At 34.0% G+C, this 25,497-nt stretch overlaps 1 protein-coding gene across 1 annotated transcript in view; it reads right to left on the reverse strand.

The window, feature by feature from the left end:
- LRRIQ1 (leucine rich repeats and IQ motif containing 1) overlaps positions 1-25,497 on the reverse strand; it is a 213,756-nt gene that overhangs the window by 115,508 nt on the left and 72,751 nt on the right. Inside the window, exons 12-16 of the mRNA XM_064283772.1 lie at positions 22,614-22,687; positions 20,128-20,221; positions 11,944-12,123; positions 9,157-9,606; positions 5,049-5,259 (exon numbers count right to left, since the gene is read on the reverse strand). Of these exons, the coding sequence (XP_064139842.1) occupies positions 5,049-5,259; positions 9,157-9,606; positions 11,944-12,123; positions 20,128-20,221; positions 22,614-22,687 (1,009 nt within the window). The remainder of the gene's footprint in view (positions 1-5,048; positions 5,260-9,156; positions 9,607-11,943; positions 12,124-20,127; positions 20,222-22,613; positions 22,688-25,497) is intronic.

The raw sequence follows: 25,497 nt of genomic DNA on the forward strand, positions 1-25,497 counted from the left end.
TTGTCAACACCATAGTCCAAAGGCATCAATTCTTCTTGAGTCTTCCTTATTCATTGTCCAGCTTTTGCATACATATAAGGCAATTGAAAACACTATGGCTTGGGCCAGGTGCAAGTCCTAGTCATCCCTATTCTGTTTATCAGAAATAAGGATGATATAGATGTGTTGGTAATTAATGTCCAAGTTCTCCTTCTAACTTAGGTATATGTGAAAGTCACAATTTTTCTCCCAGTAATCCACCTATGGAAACCCTGGTGATGTAGTGGTTAAGCGCTATGGCTGCTAACCAACAGGTCGACAGTTCAAATCCACCAGGTGCTCCTTGGAAACTCTATGGGGCAGTTCTACTCTGTCATATAGGGTCGCTATGAGTTGGAATTGACTTGATGACAATGGGTTTATTTATTTATTTATTTTTTGTTTAATCCACCTATAATTCATTCATCTTTCCCACACGTTAAAATCAATTTGTTAGACAATTCTATCTGCATTAGGATATCTGACATCTTTTTCTTCTCCAACTACCATCACCTCACCCCCAGAACTCACCATACACTTGTTATTTGTTAAAATTCCTGAAACTCACATATCTTTGACCATGTTCCTCCTATATTCTCTGAACATTCCAGTTCTAATAGCATTCTCATTTCACTATAAAGCCAAACCAAACCTGTTGCTGTCAAGTTGATTCCAACTCAGCAATCCCAAAGGACATAGTAGAATTGCCCCATAGGGTTTCCAAGGAGCAGTTGGTGGATTTGAACTGCCGACCTTTGGGTTAATAGCCAAGCTCTTAACTACTGCACCACCAGGGCTCCAGTTAGACTATTAAAAACAAACAAACAAAGCCATTGTAGTCGAGTTGGTTCCAAATCATAGTGACCTTACAGGACAGAGTAGAACTCCCATAGGGTTTACTTGCACTATAATGTCTTATAATTCCAGGAACATGAAAATCTGTGTTCTTAAATATTTTCACAATTTTTCTTTTACTTGGCATTCTCTTACACATTTACTTTGAGTCCTACGTATTTCTCAAGGTGTTATCTCACACAGTTTATATTAATTAGGGTAAGCTAAATGTTGGAACAAATATATCAAAAAAAGCATAATGACTCAAAAACAATAGAAGTTTATAGCTTGATCATATAACAAACACCAGGAGGGTAAACAAGTCAGTAGGGCAAGCACTTCAACACACAGTTCTTTAGCTATCCAGGCTTTTCAGGCTCTGAAATCTCATTAGACAGCACCCAAGCTTGCCCAAGAGGCTAGCCAGCTGAAAAGAGAAAAGAATGTCAAGTGTTGTGGCCTTTTTTTTATGGGTCATACCTGGAAGTGGTTTACATATCTTCCACTTGCATTCTATTGACTAGAACTCAGAAGAAGGACCATGCCAAACTACAAGGCAGGTTGGGAAATGTAGTCTGACTGTGTTCCAGGAAAGGAAAAGAACAGATTTAGGTGAGCAGAGAGTAGTCTCCACCACATCCTCCATGAAACCTTCACTCTGCTCCTTCTAAAGCCCAGGATCTTTCTACAAAACCATGTTCTGCCCGCAAGGATGATGAAGCAGTCTAGAATTTATACTCTATGACGAGCTGTGTAAGAAATTAGATCACTGTACCCAGAAGAGAAAATGAAGTTGAGCTGACTTCAACGAATTTAAGTAACATAATGTACAACAAAAAAGACTTGTTCTAAGTTGCAAAAAAAGGCTGAATTATTGTTCTTTTTGTTACAGATACAAAGAGGAAAATTTTGAAGCTCAGCCAAATGACATATAACAGAGATATCAGTCACTGAACCAAACTGTTCTATAGGTAATGAACTTCTCTTTATTGAAAGAAATGAAGCAAAATTTTGATAGTCATTTTGCTTCAGTGCTGAAAAATGCATTATTCATGAAATGATGACAGAAGGAAGGATAGACTACATGACATTTATATTCCTTATGTAGCAGAATAACATTTTGAAATAGTAACCAAGGTTTCTTTCTTTTCTTCAGAGAACCCATTGCCCTTTCCCAACTCTTACCACCATTCAGGCAGCAGTAGCAACTTTCTCTATGCACTGCACTCAGGAGGCATGCCGTTCACTTAAATTAATCCGGTTGAAATACTGAATATATTCTTTGGTACCATAGCACAGAGAATTCTTTTGAAAACCATGGTTTCAATAGTAAGAAACTAGAAAAGTTTCTTGAAATAAAAGGGCCTTGAAAGAAAAAGTTCTCTCTCTCTCTCTTTTTCTTTTCCTTATTTTTAACACTATTCTTCTAGTTGCTTGTGCCAAATCCCTTGGGGGAATCCTTGATTCCTGTCTATCTCTCATGCATGACATCCCATGAACTGATACTATCAACTCTCAAAATAAGTTAAAATACATTCTGGAATATGATATTCTTACCATCTCTCTGCTATCACCCTGGTCCACGCCATCATCATGTCTGGTCTGGATTACTGCAATAGCCTCCTAACTGGTCTTGCTGCTTCTACTTCTGCCCTGCTACAGTCTAATCACAACATAAAGTAAACTTGATCATGTCAGTCCATACTCAAACGCCTTCAATGGCCTCCCATATCTTTTAGAATAAAAGGCAAAGTTTTTACCATGACCTATGACTTATATATAAATCCTATTCTTCTCCCATTCATTCATTCCTCTCCAGCCACACCAGCCTCCTAGCAGCTCCATAAACATGACAGGAATGTTCCTGCATTGGGCTTGGAATCTGATATTCTTTTTGTTTGGAATATTCTTCCCCCTGATAGCTAATGGCTTAATCTATCATTGCATTGTTACCTTCTCTATCCTTCCAAATCCATCTGTCTTAGTTTCCTAATGCTACCATAATAGAAATACCACAAGTGAATGGCTTTAAAGAGCAGAAATCTATTTTCTGAATCCAAATTCAGGGCATCGGCAACTCTAGGAAAAGGTCTTATTGATAGGCATCAGCATTCTTTGGTTGCATCGGTCTTCCCCAGTATGTGTTTCCCACTGTATCTAACGTGCTCTTTTTGTAACTCAGAAGTGATTAGGTTTAGTACACACCCTACACTCATATGGTCTCAATAACATAACAAAGAAAACCCTATTCTCAAACTGGATTGCGTCCCCAGGTATCCAAACCAAATTCCACTGCCTTCGAGTCAATTCTGACTCATAGTGACTCATAGCAGAACTGCCCTATAGTGTTCCCAAGGAGCACCTGGTGGATTAGAACTGCTGATCTTTTTGGTTAGCTGCCATACCTCTTAACCACTTAGCCACCAGGGCTCCATCCACTGTATAGGGGTTAGGATACCAACACATATTTTGAGGGGATGCAATTCAATCCATAACACCATCCTATATAAAATGATAAACTTCCCTCTGAAACTCTCATCTCACTTTTTTTGCTCTTTTTCCTTTTAATACTTATCAATTTCAAACATATTTATCTTATTTTTAACTGTACATCCAAACTGAATGTAAGCTAGCAAGATGTTATGTATCAAGCAATATTGTTGAATGAATGAATAAAGGGAAACTTAATTTTTGTTTAGTTTATCACTATTCAATTTAGGCACAGTACCATGAATTTCTCATATCTATCGATCTATCATCTATCATCATCCATTTAGTTTATATCTGCCTACTCCACCAGAATATAAAATCCATGGGGCAGGGATATTGACTGTTTTGTTCATAGCTATGTTATCTCTACCTAGAACAATGCCTGACAAATAACATGCACTAAAAAATAATTGATGGATGATTAAATCAAAGACTGAATGTGATATTGAACTTCATTTCAAAATCTTGTGTTATGGAGATTGAGTCAAATCCATTAACTACTTGCTTCGTGGATTATAAGTATTCGAAAGAATTTAACAATTACTTTGGGAGATTTTTAAATATGCTCCTATGTATAACTTTTAGATTAATGCTAAATTAAACATTTCAAGTTTCTTCAAATATGAAGTAAGATGAAGATTTAGGGAATTAGCTCAAATGATTTTTTTCTTAAACTTCTATTACTGCCAAAATATCCAAGTCAACTTCCAAAGTAGTTTTCTTTTAAGTTTCAGATACTCTTCATGGTCTTCATATATGTGATTTTCAAAATTATATTTTTATTGTTTATTATCAAGCAATGTCTAATTGTAAAACATAGGAGTCAGAAATCTGGAGGGGGAGAGGATCATGGCAAAGACTAAAGAATATTGAGAATGTATGTTTAGTGGTGGTTGTTTATATTGTTCAAAACCATGTTTCCTAACGTTTGCCATGTGACTTTCAGTGCCTTCCAGTAGATGGAGTATATTTCCCACTCCATTATTGAGCTAGACCAGGTGAGACGTGCTTCGGCTAATCAAATGTTAGCAGATGTGACATCTGACACATCTAAGCAGAGTTTTAAATACGATTTTGTGGTTCCTTTTTTTTTTGGCTGTTAGGCCATGAGTACAATATGACCTAATTCAGGGTTGCTCCTTCAGCATAGATACTAAGCAGAGACACAGTCATCCTCAGCCAGTCCATAATTTACATGTCACATGAGTCACAAGGGGTCCTCGTGGCACAGTGGTTAAAGGGTTCAGCTGCTAACCAAAAGGTTGGCAGTTTAAACCCCTGGAAACACTATGGGGCAGTTCTACTCTGTCCTATAGGGTTGCTATGAGTCAGAATCAACTCGATGGCAATGGGTTTGTTTTTTTTTGGTTTATGAGTCAGAAAGAAGCCCTGCAGTGGTTAAGAACTTGGCTGCTAACCAAAAGGTTAGTGGTTCGAATCCACCACTGTACCACAGGAGAAAGATGTAGCAGTCTGCTTCCATAAAGATAATAAAGATTATCAGCCTGGGAAACCCTATGGGGTAGTTCTACTTTGTCCTATATGGTTTCTATGAGTCAGAATTGACTCGATGGCAATGAGTTTCTATGAGTCACAAATAAATTCTTGTATTTGTAACCTAGTGTTTTGGGGGTTTTTGTTTGTTGTATAGAATAACCCAGGAAAGGATAACTAATGTATTATGTTACCAAAAGACCGAGACCAACCTGAATAAGAATTGCAGCCTTCTCCCTCTGTTCTTGAGTATTCATGATACGTTCTGTTTTAAATTCCTTTAAAATAGTCTGGCTCTTGATGAAGGAATTTGGCTGGAATGTCAGGAGTCCTGTTGCAGCACTATGTAGCCTTGTAGAAAAATGAACCTGTTTGCGCACAATGTAACCACGCCAGTATGCCTGGATTATCATAGCTGCCGTACTACCAAGAGGAGAAAACAAAACATTTTTAGTATCCATAAATACATAGTTGTAGGTAAGAGATTCTTACAAGCTTTATTTAAAAACATGTACCAAATAAAGTATACTTAAAATTAAGATCACTTCTTTCATTTAACTATAGTCATAGAAATAGGAGTAGTATGGAAACCTTCAGACCTGAAGGAGAGAAATGGGCTAGTAGCTGGAAAGGGATATGGGTAGAATGGAGTTTTTTTTTTTAAGGGGTAAGATAGGACAGAGTATAATATTGAGGATGCAGATCCAGTAGACTGGGGAGAGGGGATGATGATGATGTAGAAGAGAGGGCAAAAATGTAGGAGCCAACCTTGAGCCAGCAAGAGAAGAGGCGATCTCCTTCCTGTATGGTGGAGAGAAAGGAAGGAGGCCCCCCTTCCCTGTAAACTGGCCTCTGGTCCTTCTAGCTTCATTTTCCTCCCTGTCCTTGAACAAATATTTAAATCACTCCCTAAATTCTAACATTACAAGCCCTGGTGGCATCAGTGGTTAAGTGCTGGACTAATAACTGAAAGACTGGCAACTCAAACCCACCCAGAGGCTCCTCAGAAGTAAGGCAATGTGCTTCCTAAAGGTCACAGCCTTGACAACCCTATGGAGCAGCTCCACTCTGCACACATGGAGCAGCCATGAGTCGGAATCAACTGCAACTAACAACATTTATCACTGCAGTGTGTTTTCTTTCCCACATCCCTCCAGGCTGCCCGGCAACATTAGCAAAATCTGAAGAACAAGGAACACTGTGAGTTCTTTTAATCATTTGATTCTTCCCAATTGAATATATTGTGCTTTTTCCCACAGAGATTATTGCAGGAGTATAATCAAGGTAGAAGCCCTGGTGGTGTGGTAGCTGCTAACCAAAAGGTTGGTGATTTGAACTCACCCACTGGCTCCATGGGAGACAGAGCTGGTGATCTGCTCCTGTAAAGGTTATAGCCTAGAAAACCCTATGAGCAAGTTCTACTCTGTCACATGGGGTCACTAGTAGTTGGAATTGACTAGACAGCACCTAACAACAACAACAATAATCAAGGTACAAAGTATAGTCAAGGTATAATTTATTCTGTCATAATTTCTCTTCAAGTTTCAGTTTGGTTTAAAAGCTGTGCAGAGAGTAAGTGATTATTCACTGGCATATTCCACTTCGGTAATTTTATAATTACCATGTCCATTAATTTTTTTTTCTTCATCCTGTTTGAGTTTAAGGCAAAGTGAAATTAAGTTCCCTAAATTCTTTCCAGACATGACCACCTATCTTTTTTTTTAAACTCATAATATAGCAACATATTTGGTGATATTAGAAAGAAATGATATAACAATTTTCTATTGTTAATTTGGTTCTTTATAGTTTTTACTATTATTATCATCATCATCATTGTCATCATCATCACCGTCATTTTACCTAAAGCCAGTTGAAGCCTTCAATCTATTTTCCTGTGAATAGCAGGTTGAAGTTAATCGCTAAAACTTCTGGTCTAAGATAAACTACTTGCACTCCTAATACTTGGGAAATATTCATGTTCCAACAAATCATTTCCTCCTCCTAGAGTAAACAGACCTTTGTAAACTTTACTATGGATTTAATTCATATTTGACCATTTAGTAATCATCCATTCATTCCTTCCTACATGTACTAAACAAAAATGGGTCAGGAAATTTTAAAGTACTATAATAGGGGCACTATCAGTCGGAATTGAGTAGATGGCAATGGTGTTTTTTTTTTTTAGATAATAGTGACTTTGGGTAATAAAAGAAACAATCAGGAACCACATTTGCAATGTGTAAATATTATAGAATGAAAGGCCTGTAAAAAATCACATCTACCTTGAAGACAGCATCTTATTTTTCTCTGCAGATACATACAAGTTTCACTGGCTGTAGTTGTGAGTTTATTCTAAAGCTGTCCAGTCATTGAACTCCTGTTCCCTATATCTCCAAAATTTCCAAAGGAAAATAATAAAGAAATGAAAAAAAAAAAAAGACAAAAGGTAGATAGGAATATTTTCCTGGGTGACCAACACACAGGCTGTTTTTCCTTAAAGAGGAAAGCGGGCAAAGAGCTGACTTCAGGGCCTCTTGAATTTAGGGTGCATTTTTTTTTTTTTTAATATCAACAAATCTAATATCACCTTTTTTAAGCAAAAATTCTAATGGTGAAATGTCCTAAGCATAAGAAAACCAAGGAAATTCCTATACAACAGAAAGTAAATCTTCCTGAAACTCTGAATGGCAGGGTTCAACAAGTGGATATTAATTTTATTTTGCATTTACATTTTAGGTTTTTGATTTAGTTACATTTTTAGTTCTTCATCCTTACTTATTATCACCATTTGGGTATTTTATTTATTATGGACTGAGAAGTTCTAAATGCTATTTTATATGAAATTTTGATAGGCAATGTCTTGAGTGATTGGAGCACAGGCAATGAATGAAATAAATTGATAAAATATAAATCACCAAATGTTAAAACCACTTTCAATAAAATGTTAAAAAATTTCACATTATAAAATACTTGTTAGTTTCAGCATATCACACTATTCAACATAGCTCCCAGAAAAGAAATCAGTTTACCACTGCCAATTCCTGGAAGAAAAAACACTGGGAAAAACACTATTGGCTACTGTGAGATTCTGAGCCCTGACTATTCTTTACCAGCCACTGTAGGAAAAGCTGAATCTGACCTTTTTTTTTTTTCTTTCTTTTATTAGCTTGACACTAAGACAAAAGTAAAAAAGAATGAAGAAACGTTGACAGGCTAAAGTAAAAACCAAATTTATTGGTTCAATTAAACAATTAAAAGTATTTAGCTTTCTGGAGCCCTGGTGGTGCAGTGGTTAAGAGCTTGGCTGGTAACCAAAACACTGGCAGTCTGAATCCCCCAGCCACTCCTTGGAAGCAGTATGGGGCAGTTCTACTCTGTTCTACAGGGTCGCTATGAGTCGGAATCGACTCCACAGCAATGGGTTTTTGGTTTTTTGTTAGCTTTCTACATGTGTTTAATAGTTGGAAGGGGCTTATTGTGCTACTTACAGAGTTATTATGCCAGAGAAAATCACAGCGTATGCATTCACAAACTTACACAGATGATTATTAAATATTTACTCAGTCAATAATCAAATAGCACATGCAAATGTATACTTTAATAATGAAAAAAAATTTTTTTAATAATGAAATCACCTGATTATTCAGAAAGCTTTTATTATTTTAGAATAAAGTGTTTTATTTTTTAACTTATTTTAATCATTTAGACATTAAAGATCAGAAACAAATAATTTCATGTTTCCTTATTTTAAATTAAATAATACTAATAATATATCACAGGACAAAGATGTGGCAGTCTGCTTCTGTAAAGATTTACAGCCTTGGAAACTCTATGAGGCAATTCTACTCTGTCTTATGCAGTCCCTATAAGTCGGAATCCACTCAAGGGCAGTAGGTTTGGATTTAGTAATAAATCTAAAACTGTCAAAATTTAACAAACTTAATCTGTACTGTCATTAATAATTTGTGTACATTATAAAAAATATATGAAGCATAAGAAACCAAACCCACTGCCTTCCAGTCAATTTCAACTCATGGCGACCCAGGACAGAGTAGAACTGCCCCATAGGGTTTCCAAGGCTGTAAATCTTTATGAAGCAGACTGGGGCACCTTTGTCCCGCCGAGTGGCTGGTGGGTTCAAATTGCCAACCTTTTGGTTAGTAGCCGGCTGCTTTAACCACTGTACCACCAGGACTCCCTTATGAAACATAATACTGATTTAAATTTTTACCAAGTTATTATTTGTCACCATTGACTAAGATCACCCATAAAAAATAGTAAACATACAACTATAAGAGAAAAATAACTTAAAAGTCTTACATTTTTTCATTCTGTTGAATATTTTGGCAATTCCTCGGCCAAGAAGTTGTCATTACTGTTTCTGTGAATGGAATTCTTGTAGTGGCAATGTTACTTGTCTGAGTGTCTTCTCTTTTCTGGTCTACTATTTTTTCTTGATTCCTTCCTTCCATACTGTTACATATGGAGGAATTCATTAACGGGAAGTAACTGGAACCAGAGTTGATCCATTTCTTGGAACTATCTGGTGAGTCTGCTTTATGTTCATTTGCACAAGAGTTGAGGACCTTATTTTGCAGTAGGTTGTCAGTTTGTGTGGGGGCCAAATGATTTTGCTGGGGTCCTGATTCCTCTCTCTCCATGATACTTACATCCAGATTTTCATGGGCATATCGGTATTCATTACTAAGTGTCATCAATTTCTTAAAATAATGGCAGAGGTTTTCTGCACCATCCAAGGAGAATATATTCCTAAACAAAAAAGTAAGGGCATTTAATAACATGAATTACATCAGTAAATATTAAAATGTGTATAAGTTTTGAAAATTTCACTGTGTGGCCTGAAATGAACATTACACTTTACTACGACAGTCATTATAAACTTAGTTTTGGTTGTTTATTTAAAAATTGATTTCTTTTCTAACAAAATTTGAAAATATTTGTTTAGGTAATTTAGATTTGTCAGTCCAGACAGAATGCCTGGAATTTTTAGGATCATTTGTATTCTATAAATACAAATTTATTTGTATTCTTAAATACAAATTTAAGATCTAACTTAGTATTTAAGTTAGATCTTAAATTTGTATTTTCGGCACAAATGAATGTGAAAAAGCTATGCTTTTACTACCATAAACATGAGAAATCATGGCTGCCTAAATCTGGAGAAGTTATTTATGAAATAAAATTAAAAGTACTTTCTATGTTGACTCTTGCCATGCAAAATATTTATACTGGACTTTTAAACAAAGAACCTATATTATGGGAAAGTTTTTATTCTCATTTTTCTCTGGAAAAAGAATCCATTGGAGAGAGAATTCAAATACTTTAAGACATAAATGGTTGTGATTCTCTTGAACAATTGTTGGATTTCTATCTTAGGAGGTTATGACTTACATAATTAATCAAACTTTCATGTTTGTCAAATTTTAGGCTCTCAAAAACAAATATAAAGAACTTTGCACTTGTATGAGCCTTATTCATGGTTACATTTTATTTATTATCTTGTCTTTTTTTTTTAAATATTTACTTACTCTAAATTTACATTTTCTTCCTGTATTTGATATACAGCCACAAGTTTTTGTTTTTTTTTTCACAAGCTGCCTTAAATTATTTCTGAAACTAAGCAGGATATAAGTAAATATAACAAAAATACAGTCACAACAACAAAAAACTGATAATTATCTCCTAAAATGTAGAGATAATTAGATATTTCCTATGTTCACAAAAGTAATTACTAGACATCAGCATAGATTCCTCCAACATTTTTGACATTTTGTATTTCATCCATTTCGGGGCAAATAATGCAGAAAAGGTTCAATTCAATATTGGGATATCAAATATGTTTAAGGTTAGGTGTTGAATTAACCACCATTTATGCATTAAACATATAAAATACATTCTACTCTCCATTTTCAACTCTAAAATGAAACTTAAGTTGCAATCACGGTAAACAGTACAAAGGGATTGAAAAACCTAAATTTCATGATGAGGGATGTCGAGAGTTACCTTGATACACAAAATTGTACATCACCCCACAAACACAAGGAGATACCAGCTTAGATTTGCTCAAAAAATAAATATCAAACCTTTGTATCTGTTAAACGCAATCATTATTCATGAGTCGAAATTCTTTTCAAAGTTGTGAGACTTATTTTAAATTTGAATAAAGTATATAAAAAAACACTTAAATATGAAAACCAACTCTTATATAAGCTTAAACCCCAAACCAAACCCAGTGGCATCGAGTCGATTCCAACTCATAGCGACCCTATAGGACAGAGTAGAACTCCCCCATAGAGTTTCCAAGGAGCACCTGGCAGATTCAAACTGCTGACCCTTTGGTTAGCAGCATGTATAAAACTATAAATAGTATACATAAACAAAAATGTAATGATCACATTTAGACATTTTGGAAGCATACATTGATGTTCCAGTTACAATGGAGAGTCATCACATGTAAAACAGGAAGTCATTTTTCTTTATTCGTGTTTTTTGGAGCTATGCAAATTAAAAAATGTGGTTCAAGACAACTGTAATTCGTTCACAGTAATGTGTGTAGAATTTGGGATTTGGGAGTGGAAGTCTTCCTTTCTTGATATTTGATTAGGACTCTCCTCTCAGCTTCTGTCCTCTGAGTATATGCACATGTTGACTGCTCTTCTGCACTGTGCTCTAATAAATACTTTACTTATTAATGCATTTTAAGACTTGCCTTGCTGCATTGTAACTATTTAAAATTTGTCTGATTCCTTCATATGTTAATCTTTGAAACCTTTGAGGGTACAGTCTACCAACTAACAAACAGTCTTATCTGCAATAATTGTTGAGTAAATTTATGAGTGATTAAGTGAATGGCTGACTTGTCTTGAAGCTATAGTCATGCTTTCATTTATTTTACTTAATATTTTAATATTTAAGTTAGATCTTAAATTATATTCAAAATACATATGAATATTTAAATAACCCAGAATTTTTTATAAAACACACTTCCAATACAAAAAGTATAATTATGTTAATCAGAATACTTTTAATCATATACATTAATTACATTATTTCTTTTAATTACAACAAATGCGAGTACAATCCTACCCTTTTCCAGTAATATAGTTTTCAATCAGTAAGTTGAATTCTCGAATCTGTGACCGACAAAGTGCCAGGAAGCATCCCAATTCTAGCTGATACTGTTCTTCAGTGTGGCTTTCTGCATAAGAATTAAGTATTTCACCATTGAGGATTCTTAGAGTAGGTAACATTTTGAGTAGAGAATGCCTATTGAAGATAGGAAAAAATAAATTAAAAGCTTGGAAAGGAGAGTTTATATCTAAAATAACCATAAGCCTATCACTTAAAAGCATAGAGCATGTCTCTCAGAAAATGTTACTGGTTTTATAAAGAAAAAGATACTCTCAAATTTATTAAAAATTTTACAGTATCATGTCATGTACAAAGTAAGTTTTAGAGTTCTTGACATACACTTAACCTTTTCTTCTAAAACAAAAATGGGAGAGTCAAACAGGAAGTCAGGCTGGAATCGGGATTAGATAAAAGACTAAATTATGATAAGAATAATAATATCAGACATTCTTTTAAAACTAATTAAAATAATCTTACTCAAAGCTACTGCCCATATCACAAAGAGAGGTGAATTCTGATCATTTCTCTAAGTAAAATACAACCAGGGTTGGGCAAAAACAGGTGGAGTAGGTGATTGCCCTGTTTCTTGTAATTTGGAGAAACTAAAGTTATGATATTTCTCCCTGAATCTTGGTAAGGATCAGTAAAACGTCTAGGAGTGAGCAAGAGTTTGTATCAATGTAAAAGGCTTTGGAAAACCAGGTCAGACAGCAAGACCTTTCATCATCCCCAGCCGTTTAGAGTACTGGTTTACCCAAATCCCCTTTCACAATGAGTGAGCCTCTTGTCAGAAGGCTGCTGATAGCCAAAGGAGCAAGTGGGCTTCCTGACTGAGTAAAACCCCTTAGTTCAAAACTGACTGCTCCTAAACACTAAATAAGGAATGACAAGATAAGATTATTAAAATGCAAAGGTTTAAGAAGGATAACTCCAGGCAGAGTCCTAAAATTATTAATTCTGTGTTGACTCTATTGTCAGGACTAACTTATCCATTTATAGCAACACAGTTGTAAAATACAGTTTTTATATGTTTCTATTATAATGGAGGGGGCCCACAAAGGCAAAAATCCCTAGAGCCCACCAAGGTCATACTGCAGCCTTGTGTATAGTTAGGGTCTTAATAGTAGATAAAAACTAATCACAAGAGAGGGATAGATATAGCTCCCTCCGTCAAAGCAAAAAAGAACACTAGTTTTTCATTTACTGGGGACACAGATAGTTAGCTTTCAAAAAAACAAAACACTTTTTTTCCTTACAGATATTTAAATAAGGAAAGAGAGAAAGCAATTAGATTTGGTTCTTCAAGGTAATCGTCATTTGCTTTTTGTTTGTTTTTACAATGTTAAAAAGCAGATAAAAAGCTTAAGGATTTGCTAAGAAAGAATTTGGCTTAGTTAAGAAAGTTTACATCCATATATTTTCAACTTTTCTAGTAGGTTTGAAGCTACCAGCATTTACTAAATCATAAACTACCAAGTTTACAACAAAGGATTAAAATAAATTACATATATTTTATTTTGGTTTGGATTCATTTTAAGGTACGGTTCAAAAGCAGAATATTATAGACATTTAATAGCTATTTATCACAGTTTTAATCACAGAGGTACAATATTAAATAGAATATGAAATATTTAACTCAGGCTCTTATCAAAGCAACTAAAGGTTACCCTCTGAATTTGAAGTTGGGAATAATCAAAATATAATGGAGATATGAATTATCTGCACAAAGATTCTACCCTACCAGATTACTTATTACATTACTAGCAAAGATTCTCTGTATTCTAAATGTCCATCAAAGTACCCAGTCATGCTTTCTTTAAGATATAAATGCAATGTCAACATAGCTTATTTAGTTACAAAAGTAAAACGTCAGGTACAAAATAATGATGCTTTGGAGATGTGACAATAAAGGGTATCAAAAGTTAAAAATGTATCAGTGTCCATCCAGTTTAAAAGAGATGTTCTGATTCTATAATTAGTCCTGTTTCTTTAGATTAAATTTCCTAAATTATAGAAGAAGAAACATAAAGCTTCAATAACTTGATAGAAATAGCTCTTGAGAACAACCAACAGTTTATTCTAATTTTTGGTACCAATCAAATTTTTGTCTGATACCTCCGTCTCCAAAGTGGACCTGACTATGGAAGGGAATGAGGCCTGCTGATGACAGGCTCTAGTCTTTACACTATGTATATCTTCCAAGGAAAGTTAATAAAGCAGATTCTCTTTTTAGAAATAGGTTATCTTAGAGTTAGAGAAAGTTGATTCTTCCTCCTAGAGCATAATCATCTCTGGCTAAATAAATAACGGGATGCTGTTGGACCCACAAAACTTTTCACCAGGATCAAGCATCCCTGGGGGTAGTGCGGATGCAGTAAAACTTATGAGACACTCTTGAATATCCATCTTTCAGGTCCCATTTGGCTGAGAGAGGAGGAAGCAACAAAAGAAGGCAATACTCATGCTGCTATCTTGACAGCCACGGCCTTAACATATTCTTTATCTTAGTCACTCTCAAAATTTCTGATATGGGAATTCAAGGCCAGATTCCTGCACGTGCCTTCAATCCTGTAGGTCAGTGTTTATCCTTGAACTATAGTATCAGCAGTTCCTGGGATGCTTTTTAAAATGCAGCCTTTGGTTCCCCCAAAGACAGCTGCTGATAGGTTCCGGGAATTTTTTATGCACCCTAAAGAATTGGAAACACTGTTTTGAGAAGAAAGTAGACTGCAGCTTGTTATGCTAAAATGAGAGACGCTGGAGCATAAATTTGAACTTAAAAAAAACAACTCTGAAATGCTAATCACTTGCAGATTGTCTTAAACTTTCAGGAAAAAAGTAATTGCAAATTTGTAGCACATCCTACATCTCAAAGATATTAGGAGAATTTGCCAAAAGAAGGGAAGTTGTGGACCTGGGTGTCCTATAGGGTCGCTATGAGCCGGAATCACTCGACGGCACTGGGTTGGGTGGTTCAGTGGCTAAAGCACGCAGCTGCTAACCGAAAGGTTAGCAGTTTGAACCCACCAGCTGCTCTGTGGGAAAAAGATGTGGTAGTCTGCTTCTGTAAAGATTTACAGCCTTGGAAACTCTATGGGGCAATTCTATTCTGGTCCATAAGGTCGCTATGTGCTAGAATTGACTCAAGGGCAGTGAGTTTTTTGGGGCAACTATATCACATTGATTTCTCCTTTGATTAACACTGCCACTGGTTTTACATAAATGGTACAAAAGTTTCTTAGAAGGAGAAACAGAAGAGAAAACAGTATTCCTGGATCATTGGATTTAGAGAATATATATCAGATATATAGAGAAACTAGCCTTCTATTCAGAAATAACTGAAGAAAAAATGAGTAAAATTTTTAACCAAATAAACTAATATAATCCTACCACTGCTGTTGAGTTTATTCCAACTCATAATGACCCTATAATAACGTTATATAATCCTAAAACAAAAAATATAAGAATTTGCTTTCTTGGATTAATGGACAAAATGATTGTATTTTATCATCGAATACTGTGTTTTGGACATGGTTTATTGATATAGGTGATACTATCAAATGCAGTATTTTAGCTGTTGGAAATAATTCTAGAGAATAATGGCTTGAATTTTTACATTTGGTGTTACACTTATCACCTTATATGAAAAAAATTCCCAGTTTATTTTAGTCGCAATGTTTTTCGACTTCTCTTGGATGTCAAAAATTTAGTTTGCTCAGGTCTCGGAAACCCTGGTGGCATAGTGATTAAGTGCTACAGCTGGTAACCAAAGGGTTGGCAGTTCGAATCCTCCATGCTCTCCTTGGAAACTCTATGGGGCAGTTCTACTCTGTCCTATAGGGTCGCTATGAGGCGGAATCAACTCAATGGCACTGGGTTTTTTTTTTAGGTCTTGAGGACTGTGACAATATCTTGAAATTTGGGATTTATATATAATTAATATCCAGATTGGAGTTAGTGTTTTATTTTAAACATTTTCTTCTTTAAAATTTTTGTTAAGGAACATCTATAAGACTTGCATAATAATACAGCAGTGCATGGATTGGCCTTAAGTTCAAAATGCAGACTTATAGAGTATATGATGAATATACTAGAAAGAGCTGTAACAGGTTGATTAATATTGGAAATGAAGTATATTAATACTGTGAGATATCAACATTAGTTTTTCCAGCTGGGCTCCTCCTACACAAGAACTGAATCAATATTTCATTTAACAAAAACTTCCTAGTGAATATTCTGTCACTTAAGAAGCCCAATTAATCATCAGTGCAACGAAACACATTCCCAAAGGAGATTTCAAACTGAGTCTTTGGATTAAGTTTTAAAAAGGGATTTTTTAGTCCATCAGTTTTGTCTGTGTTATCACTGGCTGGACATGAAAGTAAGAAGCCAAATGGGAAAATCTATAACTAATCCCTTTGTTGGCATCATGGGGTTATGCAAAGTTCATTGGACACACTGCTTAAAGTTTGAGTTGATGCTGTCTTTAACAAATCCATATTTTAGAGATCTCTAGATTTTAAACCCTTAGATGATAAATGAATCTCTTCTTAAAATTATGAAACCTGTATTTGGCCAATTGATCTAAGTGAAATTTGATAGGTAAAATTTTCAAGTTGGTATTATTCTAGTTCACAAAAGTTCATTTAGACATTGAAATTACGATAGCCAAATAACTGTACATATATATAAGTACTACCTATTTTTTTATTATCAAATATTTCTGATTAATTTTTTTATTTCTAAAGTATGTACACTTTTTAAATGCAGTAAAATGTAAATTCTTACCTTTGTGTACTTATAAGGGCTCTACGTCAAAATATTTTACCACAAGCATATTTTATTCACTAGAACAAGTGTTTATGCTCCATACAATCAAAATAATAATAAATAAATAAATTTTAAGATCATTTGGGACATTATGCTTATATCATGTTGTTACAACTGGCCAATGTGGCAGCAGTTCAGATCGAAGCTGGGGGTACACCAGGACAGCAATTGAATTCTTTTCTTACATGTCAAGACACCTAATAAATAAACCATGGCCTCTGAGGAGACTGATCTATAATTAGCTCAACACATATTTTATTTGTCATCATAAATTTGGCCTATATAGTTGCTTGCAAAAATAAAGATAATATGTTTAAAAACAATTGTCAGGTATTTTCATTATAAATATCACCTGGCAAGCTATGCTTTTTATACCTAATTACACATTTTGTATAGAAATTCTCATGCTAAGATCTGGCTCCTACAAATAAGGGCCCCAAACTTGGGAATTAACACTTTAAATCTAAATGCAGGAGAAGCACAGCACCAGAACTTGAGCTAATGCAGCTGGATAGGAACCTTGGCTGCTTTGTATTCAATGGAAGGAGTGCTTCATTACAGTTGGTGAGAGGTTTAGAAATACATTTAGGTGACCTTTTCACACACACAAAAATTCTATAAATAGTTGAAGTTTCTGTCTCCTTTATGATTTGACATGAACTAATAGTAGATATTTCCTATAGTGATTTCTTCTAGAAGACCAGTTTCTTAGGAAAGTTGGAGAATCTGACACACTATGGTTCCTTAAAAGTCAAAGTATTACAGGTTTGGAACTCCTGATATTGATAATTAATGTGAATCGGTAATAGTACTAAGTGTCGATTTACACAGGATAGCATTTTTAATCATTAAGGTGAAATTAAATAAATTCAGTAGCAATTCAATGTTGTCTTTTTTTCACTGTCTGATGAAATTGATAAGGCTTGCTGATTTGATTTGAACTTTGAGGATCCTTAGGTTGAAGTCGATTCTCCTACCTGGATTTTCTTAAGTATTTGCTTTCCCTATAGCAAGCTTGTTGCCAGACTCTTTTCTAAACTAAACCATCAGCCCTGTCCATTCTTGCCTTGCTGTGTCTTGATGTATCCATGATCTGACATGTCACAAATGTCAAATGTGCCATAAGTCATGTTAAGCTATCTCACAAATGTGCACTGCTGGGCATAAAAAAGACAAGAATATATGTCACAGTCATCAACAATACTAGAAAAGTCCAAACTGGATATATGAAAATTATTTCACTATTCTGGGATGTAATTCACCTGGGCCTGAATATATGAGTAATGATTTGAGCAAGTCTGAGACAAAATTATCTGAGGCCAGGGATAAAAAATAGTAGAAAGCAACAGGCAGAAAAATTTCAGAGCCCTTATAGGACTAAGAATAGTTCCTACCAACCAGAGATGAAAGGGCACGTAATAAAGGAGGCACTGGGGAGAACATCCAGAGAGTCGCCACCATCTTAAACAAAAAAAAAAACCAAACCCAGTGCCGCCGAGTTGATTTCAACTCATAGCAACCCTATAGGACAGAGTAGCACTGCCCCATAGAGTTTTCAAGGAGCGCCTGGTGGATTCAAACTGCCGACCTTTTGGTTAGCAGCTGTAGCATTTAACCACTATGCCACCAGGGTTTCCACTGCCATCTTAGTGGTGGGGCTAAATTAGTATAAGTCTAAAGGTTTCTCTGGTATATTCCTAACTGAGCTAAAATGCTTAAAAGCCTTGAAAGGATCCAACTAATTCCAAGTAACTTAGCTGCCTCATGCCAGAAGAAATGGAATTCAACCAATGAAGCAATCACAATGTATAATCCAAAACGTCCAGAGTACAATCAAAATTGACCAGGCATGCAAAGAAGCAGGGAGATAAGAACTAGAACCAGGAGAAAATGATAATCAACAGAAATAGACACGTAAATTATAGAAACGTTAGACAAGGATGTTAAAACAGCCAGGAAAAATGTTCTCAATATGTTCAAGTAGTTTCAGGAAAACAAATTACAGATAAAAAAATAGAATATCTGAAATTAAAAAAAAAAAATACTCCAGGTGAGATTAATAGCAGAGAAGGTAATTATGAAAGAGTAACAGAGAGCCTGAAGACATAGCTAAAGAAACTATTCAGAGTAAAGGACAGATTTTTTAAAAAGGTGATAGACGAAAGAACAGAACAGCAGCAACTAGTGGGACAGTATCTCGGGGTCTAATGCTGATATAATTGGAGTCCTGGAAGGAGAAAATAGGTAGGGAAGAATCAGGAAAAAAAATTTGAAAAAACACAAAGGTCAAATTTTTAAACCTTATGAAAATTCTAAATCCACATATCTAAGAGGTTCAATAAATCTTAAGCATAGTAAACCTAAAGAAAACTAAAACCAAGGACATCATAATCGAATTGCTGAAAAGTAGTGATTAAGAGGAAAATGTCAAAAGGTATCTAGAGACAAAAACAAAAACAAAGAATTCAAGTTGACTTCTTGTCAGAAACTATGAAATTTGTAAGACAGTGGAAAATATTTCTAAAGTGCTGAGACAGAGGACTGACTGCAAAGGGGCACGAGGAGACTTATTGGGGTAATACAAATTTGCAGTATTTTGTGGTGGTTTTTGCACAACTGCTATTTTGTCAAAATTTGTTATATTGTGTGCAACTGATGAAGTTTAAAAGGCTGATTATAAAAACAAACGCTGGCCAAATTGGAAGAAACAGTGTTTGCATAATATGACAGATAAAAAAAAAATTTTTTTTTTTTTTTAGAAACCTTTTTTTTCCCCCTAAGAAGAAAATCAATTTAAAAATTACTGACTCTTTTTCTTGGTTTATATCTAGATACTACATTATTCCAAAGAGAGGTATGAATTCACATACACTTATAATACATTCTTTTTAATAGACACTAACTTTCTCTTTTAATAAAACAAAACAAAAACATTATTGCCAGAAAGGAAATTTTTATTTCAGCTGACATATAAAAAGTAATTCTCAACCAATACTTTTTTTGTTCTGTAAATGCAATACTTAAATTCATATCACCTTTAATATGTCATACAGTCAATGATTTGTCATATATAGTCTTATAGTCAATGGTTTGGGTCACAATTATAGTTTCAAATTTGCTTTAGTTTATACATGTGTAAGAAAATTACTTTAGACTGCAGTTTTTTAAAAAATATTTTTAAAAAGCTTTAAATAAAATACAGCAATTAGATTTCCTAACTAATTAGTGTATGTAGAGTCATTTTCATCAAATAGCGTTTTCTGCAACTACAATAAAGGATGTACACAGGGTGCAATAATGCTTCTTTACCTCCAATTTATTTCTTGAAGAAGTGGGTTTCCAATGAGAGACAATTCACGGAGAGAAAAGCAAGCATCAAACCACCTAATGATGCTTGTAAGATCTAAAAAAAAAAAAAAAATGAAAATCATTATGGAATGTATCACAAATAAATTTTTAAAAAATTATAAATCAATGATTATTTTATTATTAGCTATTAAAGAAAATCAATATGAATATTTTTCTGCAGAATACTATGTTTTTTTTCAAAGGAGACTGTATTGAGTTAATGAGGAGAACTGGTGGCACGGTGGTTAAAGCGCTCAGCTACTAACCAAAAGGTTCAAACCTACCAGCCACTACATGGGAGAAAGATGTGGCATTCTGCTTCTGTAAAGATTTACAGCCTTGGGAACACTATGCAGCAATTCTACTCCGTCCTATAGGATTGCTATGAGTTGGAATTAAATGGCAGCAGTGAATTTGGTTTTTGGTGGGTACTGAGTTAAAAACATACTCTCTAGTCAGAACACCTGTTTCTACAATTTAGTAGCTATGTGAACTTATGCATATCATATAACTGCTTTAAAATTGTTTTATAACTACCCCACTGAGTCAAGATAAGTTGAGGTAATGTAAGTAAAGGGCTTAGAATAGTTCTTGGAAGACTGTAAGCATGAAATCTGAAGAAGTGTAATCTAAAGTAAAAGGAAAAACAGTAAAATTGAACATATACCAAAGTAGAATTACATGCAACTATTGTCTTATCAAGGAGCCCTGGTGGTGTAACGGTTAATCCCTCAGCTGCTAACTGGATGGCTGGTGGTTTGAACCTACCCAGCAGCTCCATGAGAGAAAGACCCAGCTATCTACCCCTATAAAGATTAAAGCAAACCAAAAACTAAACCTGTTGCTGTTTAGTCAGTTCTGACTCATAGCGACCCTATAGGCAGAGTTGAATTGCTCCATAGGATTTTCAAGGCTGTAAATATTTACAGAGGCAGACTGCCACATATTTCTCCTGTGGAAAGGCTAGTGGGTTTGAACGGCTGAACTTTTTGTTAGCAGCCAAGCACTTAACCACTGTGCCAAAAGATTACAGCTAGAAAACCATATGAGGCAGTTCTACTCTGTAACATGGGGTTGCTATGAGTTGAAATAGACTCGACAGCACTTAACAGCATTATCTTTTCAAAAATTAAAAAAAAAAAAAAAAACAGTAGGTAAACCTATGGTTCACGACAGAGTAGTTTTTACTAGAAATGCTCACACAGAAAACCTCCATAAAACTGGACAATATATATGATGCACCTGTTTCAAGCAATGAATATCAGGAAATGCAGGCCTTGCTCTGAGAGAAGGGAAGCACAAAGTGATTCATGCAAAACATATAAAGAACTACTACAGATCAATAAGAAAAAATAATCGATTTCTAAAACAGAGAATTTTTAAGTATATACTACAAAAGGATACTACAAAAACAGGTACTACAAAAGGAAATACACAAATCGCCAATAAGCGTATGTAAAGATGGTCAACATCATTATTTATTAGTGAAATGCAAATTAAAACCACAGTAAGATATCACCTAGAACAGAGCAAGGAGAACTCTGAAACATTGTTGCTGGCAGTGAAAAAACATTACAACTATGTTGGAAAACAGTTTGTCAATTTCTTATGAAATTAAACTTACACCTATTCTCTTTTATCCAGCAATTATCTTCTTACATACTCACTCAAGACAGAAAAAAAAAAAAATGCTCACAAAAAGGTTAGTACAAAATTTTCCATAGGAACATCATATTTATAGTAGCCCCAAACTACAAACAACCAAAATATGCATGAACAGGAGAGTAGCAAACAAATTGTGGTATACTTATACAATGGATTACTTTTCAGCAATAAAAAAGGAAGGACCTATTAATGTAAATAACATGCAGGAATCTCACACGAATGCTGAGCAAAGAAAGCTATAGGCAAAAGAGCTATGGCTAAAAAAAAAAAAAAATTTTTTTTTTTTTTATGTCTAGATATCGTTAACATAAAAAATGTGATCTATGGTGACAAATTCAAAATTGTGGTTGACTCTATGAGGAGACTAACAGGGAAGGGGGTGGGGGACTTTTGGGGGGGGATAAAAATACGTTTAGTGAACCAAATCAATTCATTTATTATTTAATTTAATAAAGAAACTTTTAATAGGCATCTATAGCTGTTAGGAGTCAATAAGCTTGAAGAGTTTGTTTACTCATCTTCATCGGGCTATTTATTTAATACATAAAAGATATATGGATTTTATATAAAAATATAATTGCCCAGGCCTACCAGAAAGATATGGAAGTAAATAATTTTAAAAGTGGAAAAAACTTTCGAATTATTTCAGCATACCTATCATACAGATTTATTATTTGTAAATGTCATTTACTCATCTATGAATTTAAAATAAATCTTTACCATATTTGGAACAAAAATTCAAAAGTCTATTATTTTTTTAAAAGATATTGTTCTAAACTTACCAGAAAGACAATTGTTGCTGACATCCAGTTTTTCCAAAGAAATAAAATGAGAAAGTGGTATAATTTCTGTTAAACTTAAAACAAAAACATAAAAGGCATAAAACAATTAACATGTAATGTCTTCAATATTATCAGTGTACCGATACAATATTATTAATAGTACTTACTGAAAATGCAGTAACTATATGAATCTGTAATATTTATTCTATAGTAGAAAATGCCTATTCATTTTTAAGGAGTAATTATCACAGAATGGCGAGTTTCAATAATAAATGTCATAAGTGTATATTTGTTATTTAAATAAAGTAAGCATTCATTTTTGTCATTGTTTTGTTTTTTGAAAGGCCAAATTTACAGAGAAACTATTATTTCTATATTTTCTTCCTGGCTCAATTACATAGTCTAATCCTTTAAGGTAAAACACACACACACACCACACACAATTCACTTATTTTAACTTTTTGACAGTACAACTGATTAGAGACTTTAGTTTCTTTCTTAATTAAAAACTGTTTTGTTTACTATATTGAAAGCATTTTAAGTGCTGGAAGTATTCAAAGTTACACTGGAGGCATTTCTAAATTCGAAATATGTTCAATATATAAACAATGACTCCAAAGAACCTAATCACAGAAAATGTTTTACACGATAAAAGACTTAAATTTTGTATAAGTATACTGATATTTAAAAATTGGTGTCCTTATTCTACTATGCACATATTTAAATAATAATAATAATGAAATTTCCTCCACTTTCAAGAGTTTCTATCATTTCCTAAGTTATAAGTTATCATTAGGAACCCACATGCAAGAAAAAAAAGCATAAGCAGTATTCAAAATATTCACATCATTGGAAATGAAGTACAAAATTGTTTTAGTTTTATTTGCATTTCCAACTTCTGTGACAAGTCTATTTAGAAATTAAAACTAAGCCAGGTGATATAAATCTTTAAATGAGACAAAAATTCCTTTGCATAAAAAATATTCCTACCACAATTACAAAAGTCTCCTGAATTAATATTCTCTGTAAATATTAGAACCCCATCTGTTCAAAATAGAGGCTAAAGCAGTATCTTTGGTATAAAAAGAGAAGTAATCATTTATCTCCACTTCTTTCCCTTTCCTGCTTTTTATACTGTCTCCCCGGCTCTCATGGCAGAATTTCTACCAACTCCCTGCAATCAAAAGAAAAAAAAAAACTACTATTATTCTAAAGTCAGAACCCTACAGCCTACACAGGAACATTATGACTGGAGACCTCATAGGGTATGGCACAAAACTAGCCCTTGTATGGGCCTTGACTTGTCTCTCGTTCTGTCCTGTTCTACATTAGCAGACAGACAGAAGATACCACTAAAAAAAAAAAAAGACTAAATAATAAGGCTGGAAGAAGATCCCTCTAAATGTAACCAATCCTAAGTACAACATTACTATCATATGAAACCTATATAATGCTATTTCTTAAAAACTGTTTCCGGGGGGAAAAAATCTAATATGAGAAAAAGCAATAAAATGCTGGTCATTCATTTGTAGTTCATAATTTTTATATACACTGCTTAATAGTAAAATTTGCCTAAATGCCCCCTGGGCCCTCAAAAAGAAGAAAAAAGAAAAGAATGAATGATAACAACAACAAAATAAACTTTAAAACTTGATCAATATGCAATTAACGGACTAAAGTCCTAATTTCATGACATTTGTAATTTAGGCACATTTTGGATTATTATAAGTAATAAAGTTAACTTCTTCAAGTAAAAATATAATGCTAATAAATGTGGTTGGAGAAAATTCTTATTTCTGTTGTATCTTTAGTATCTTTCTAATACCAAATGTTTGCCATTCCACTAAAAGAATTTTCAAAGGATAACAATATATTATAGCCTTCAAAATAGTTTCTCTCTTCTTCAGACTATCTCGTGTTTTTAAACCAATAAATTAGATGGTGATATGTAGGTTACATGGAGACATTAAATGGAAATAACCAATGAAGTTTCAGAATTAAAAATCAATAGTAAGTCTCTTTGCAAAAATCAATCCAAGCAAAAAAATTCTGGTTTGGCCAAGTATTTTTGTAAAACTGAAATTTTGTCTCTTCAGTTATCCATGTTTTTAGAATCACATCTTTTTTCTTTTTTTGAAGCTTTAATCAAGCAACTGGTTATTCGTCTGCCTTCATGACTACTCATTAGAATGCTGGAAACCTAATAGTAGAATCTAAAAAAAAAAAAAAAAAACTATAACTTTTCCTTTTACTGACATTCTGTGTATATTTTCTCCAAGAAAATTCAAACCAGAAAGACAAAGGACATTAGTGAAAACCTAATACCATTTGACCTTGTCACATTAGCCCTGGGCATAAAAAAGATATAAATTTCAAAGACGACAAAAAGCAAAAGATTTGTACAATGAGCAGCCATTGGTAATAGTTTCCACTTTCTGCTCCTATTTAGAGTCTCACTGGAAGTAGAAAGGCTTATGAAGCTGGAGAGTTGTCCAGTTAGAACTCCTCTGAGTCAAACTTAAAACAGTCAAATATTTTAATGAAAATTAAAACAGAAGTCAGGATGAAACAAGTATTTCAAACAATATGTACTAAATATCATTCCTTTTATGAATTTTACTTGTTGGAACAAAGTCATATGGACACAATCTCTTCCTTGTGATGAAAATATTATCAAAAATTAAAAGAAATATATATGTAATTTGTCATACCAAACACTGCCAACTAAAACACATTTAAAGAATTCTTGTCATGTTTACAATACCGTATATAGTGAAACATATTTTCTTTTTGGGCCATCATCAAAATCCCATAGAGTCTATGAGGTAGGTATTATTACCCCTTTGCATGAGAGAAAATTAAGGCTCAGATAGTGAGAAGATCA

The sequence above is a fragment of the Loxodonta africana genome, chromosome 4 (genome assembly GCF_030014295.1).
Source record: "Loxodonta africana isolate mLoxAfr1 chromosome 4, mLoxAfr1.hap2, whole genome shotgun sequence".
Lineage (NCBI taxonomy): Eukaryota > Metazoa > Chordata > Mammalia > Proboscidea > Elephantidae > Loxodonta > Loxodonta africana.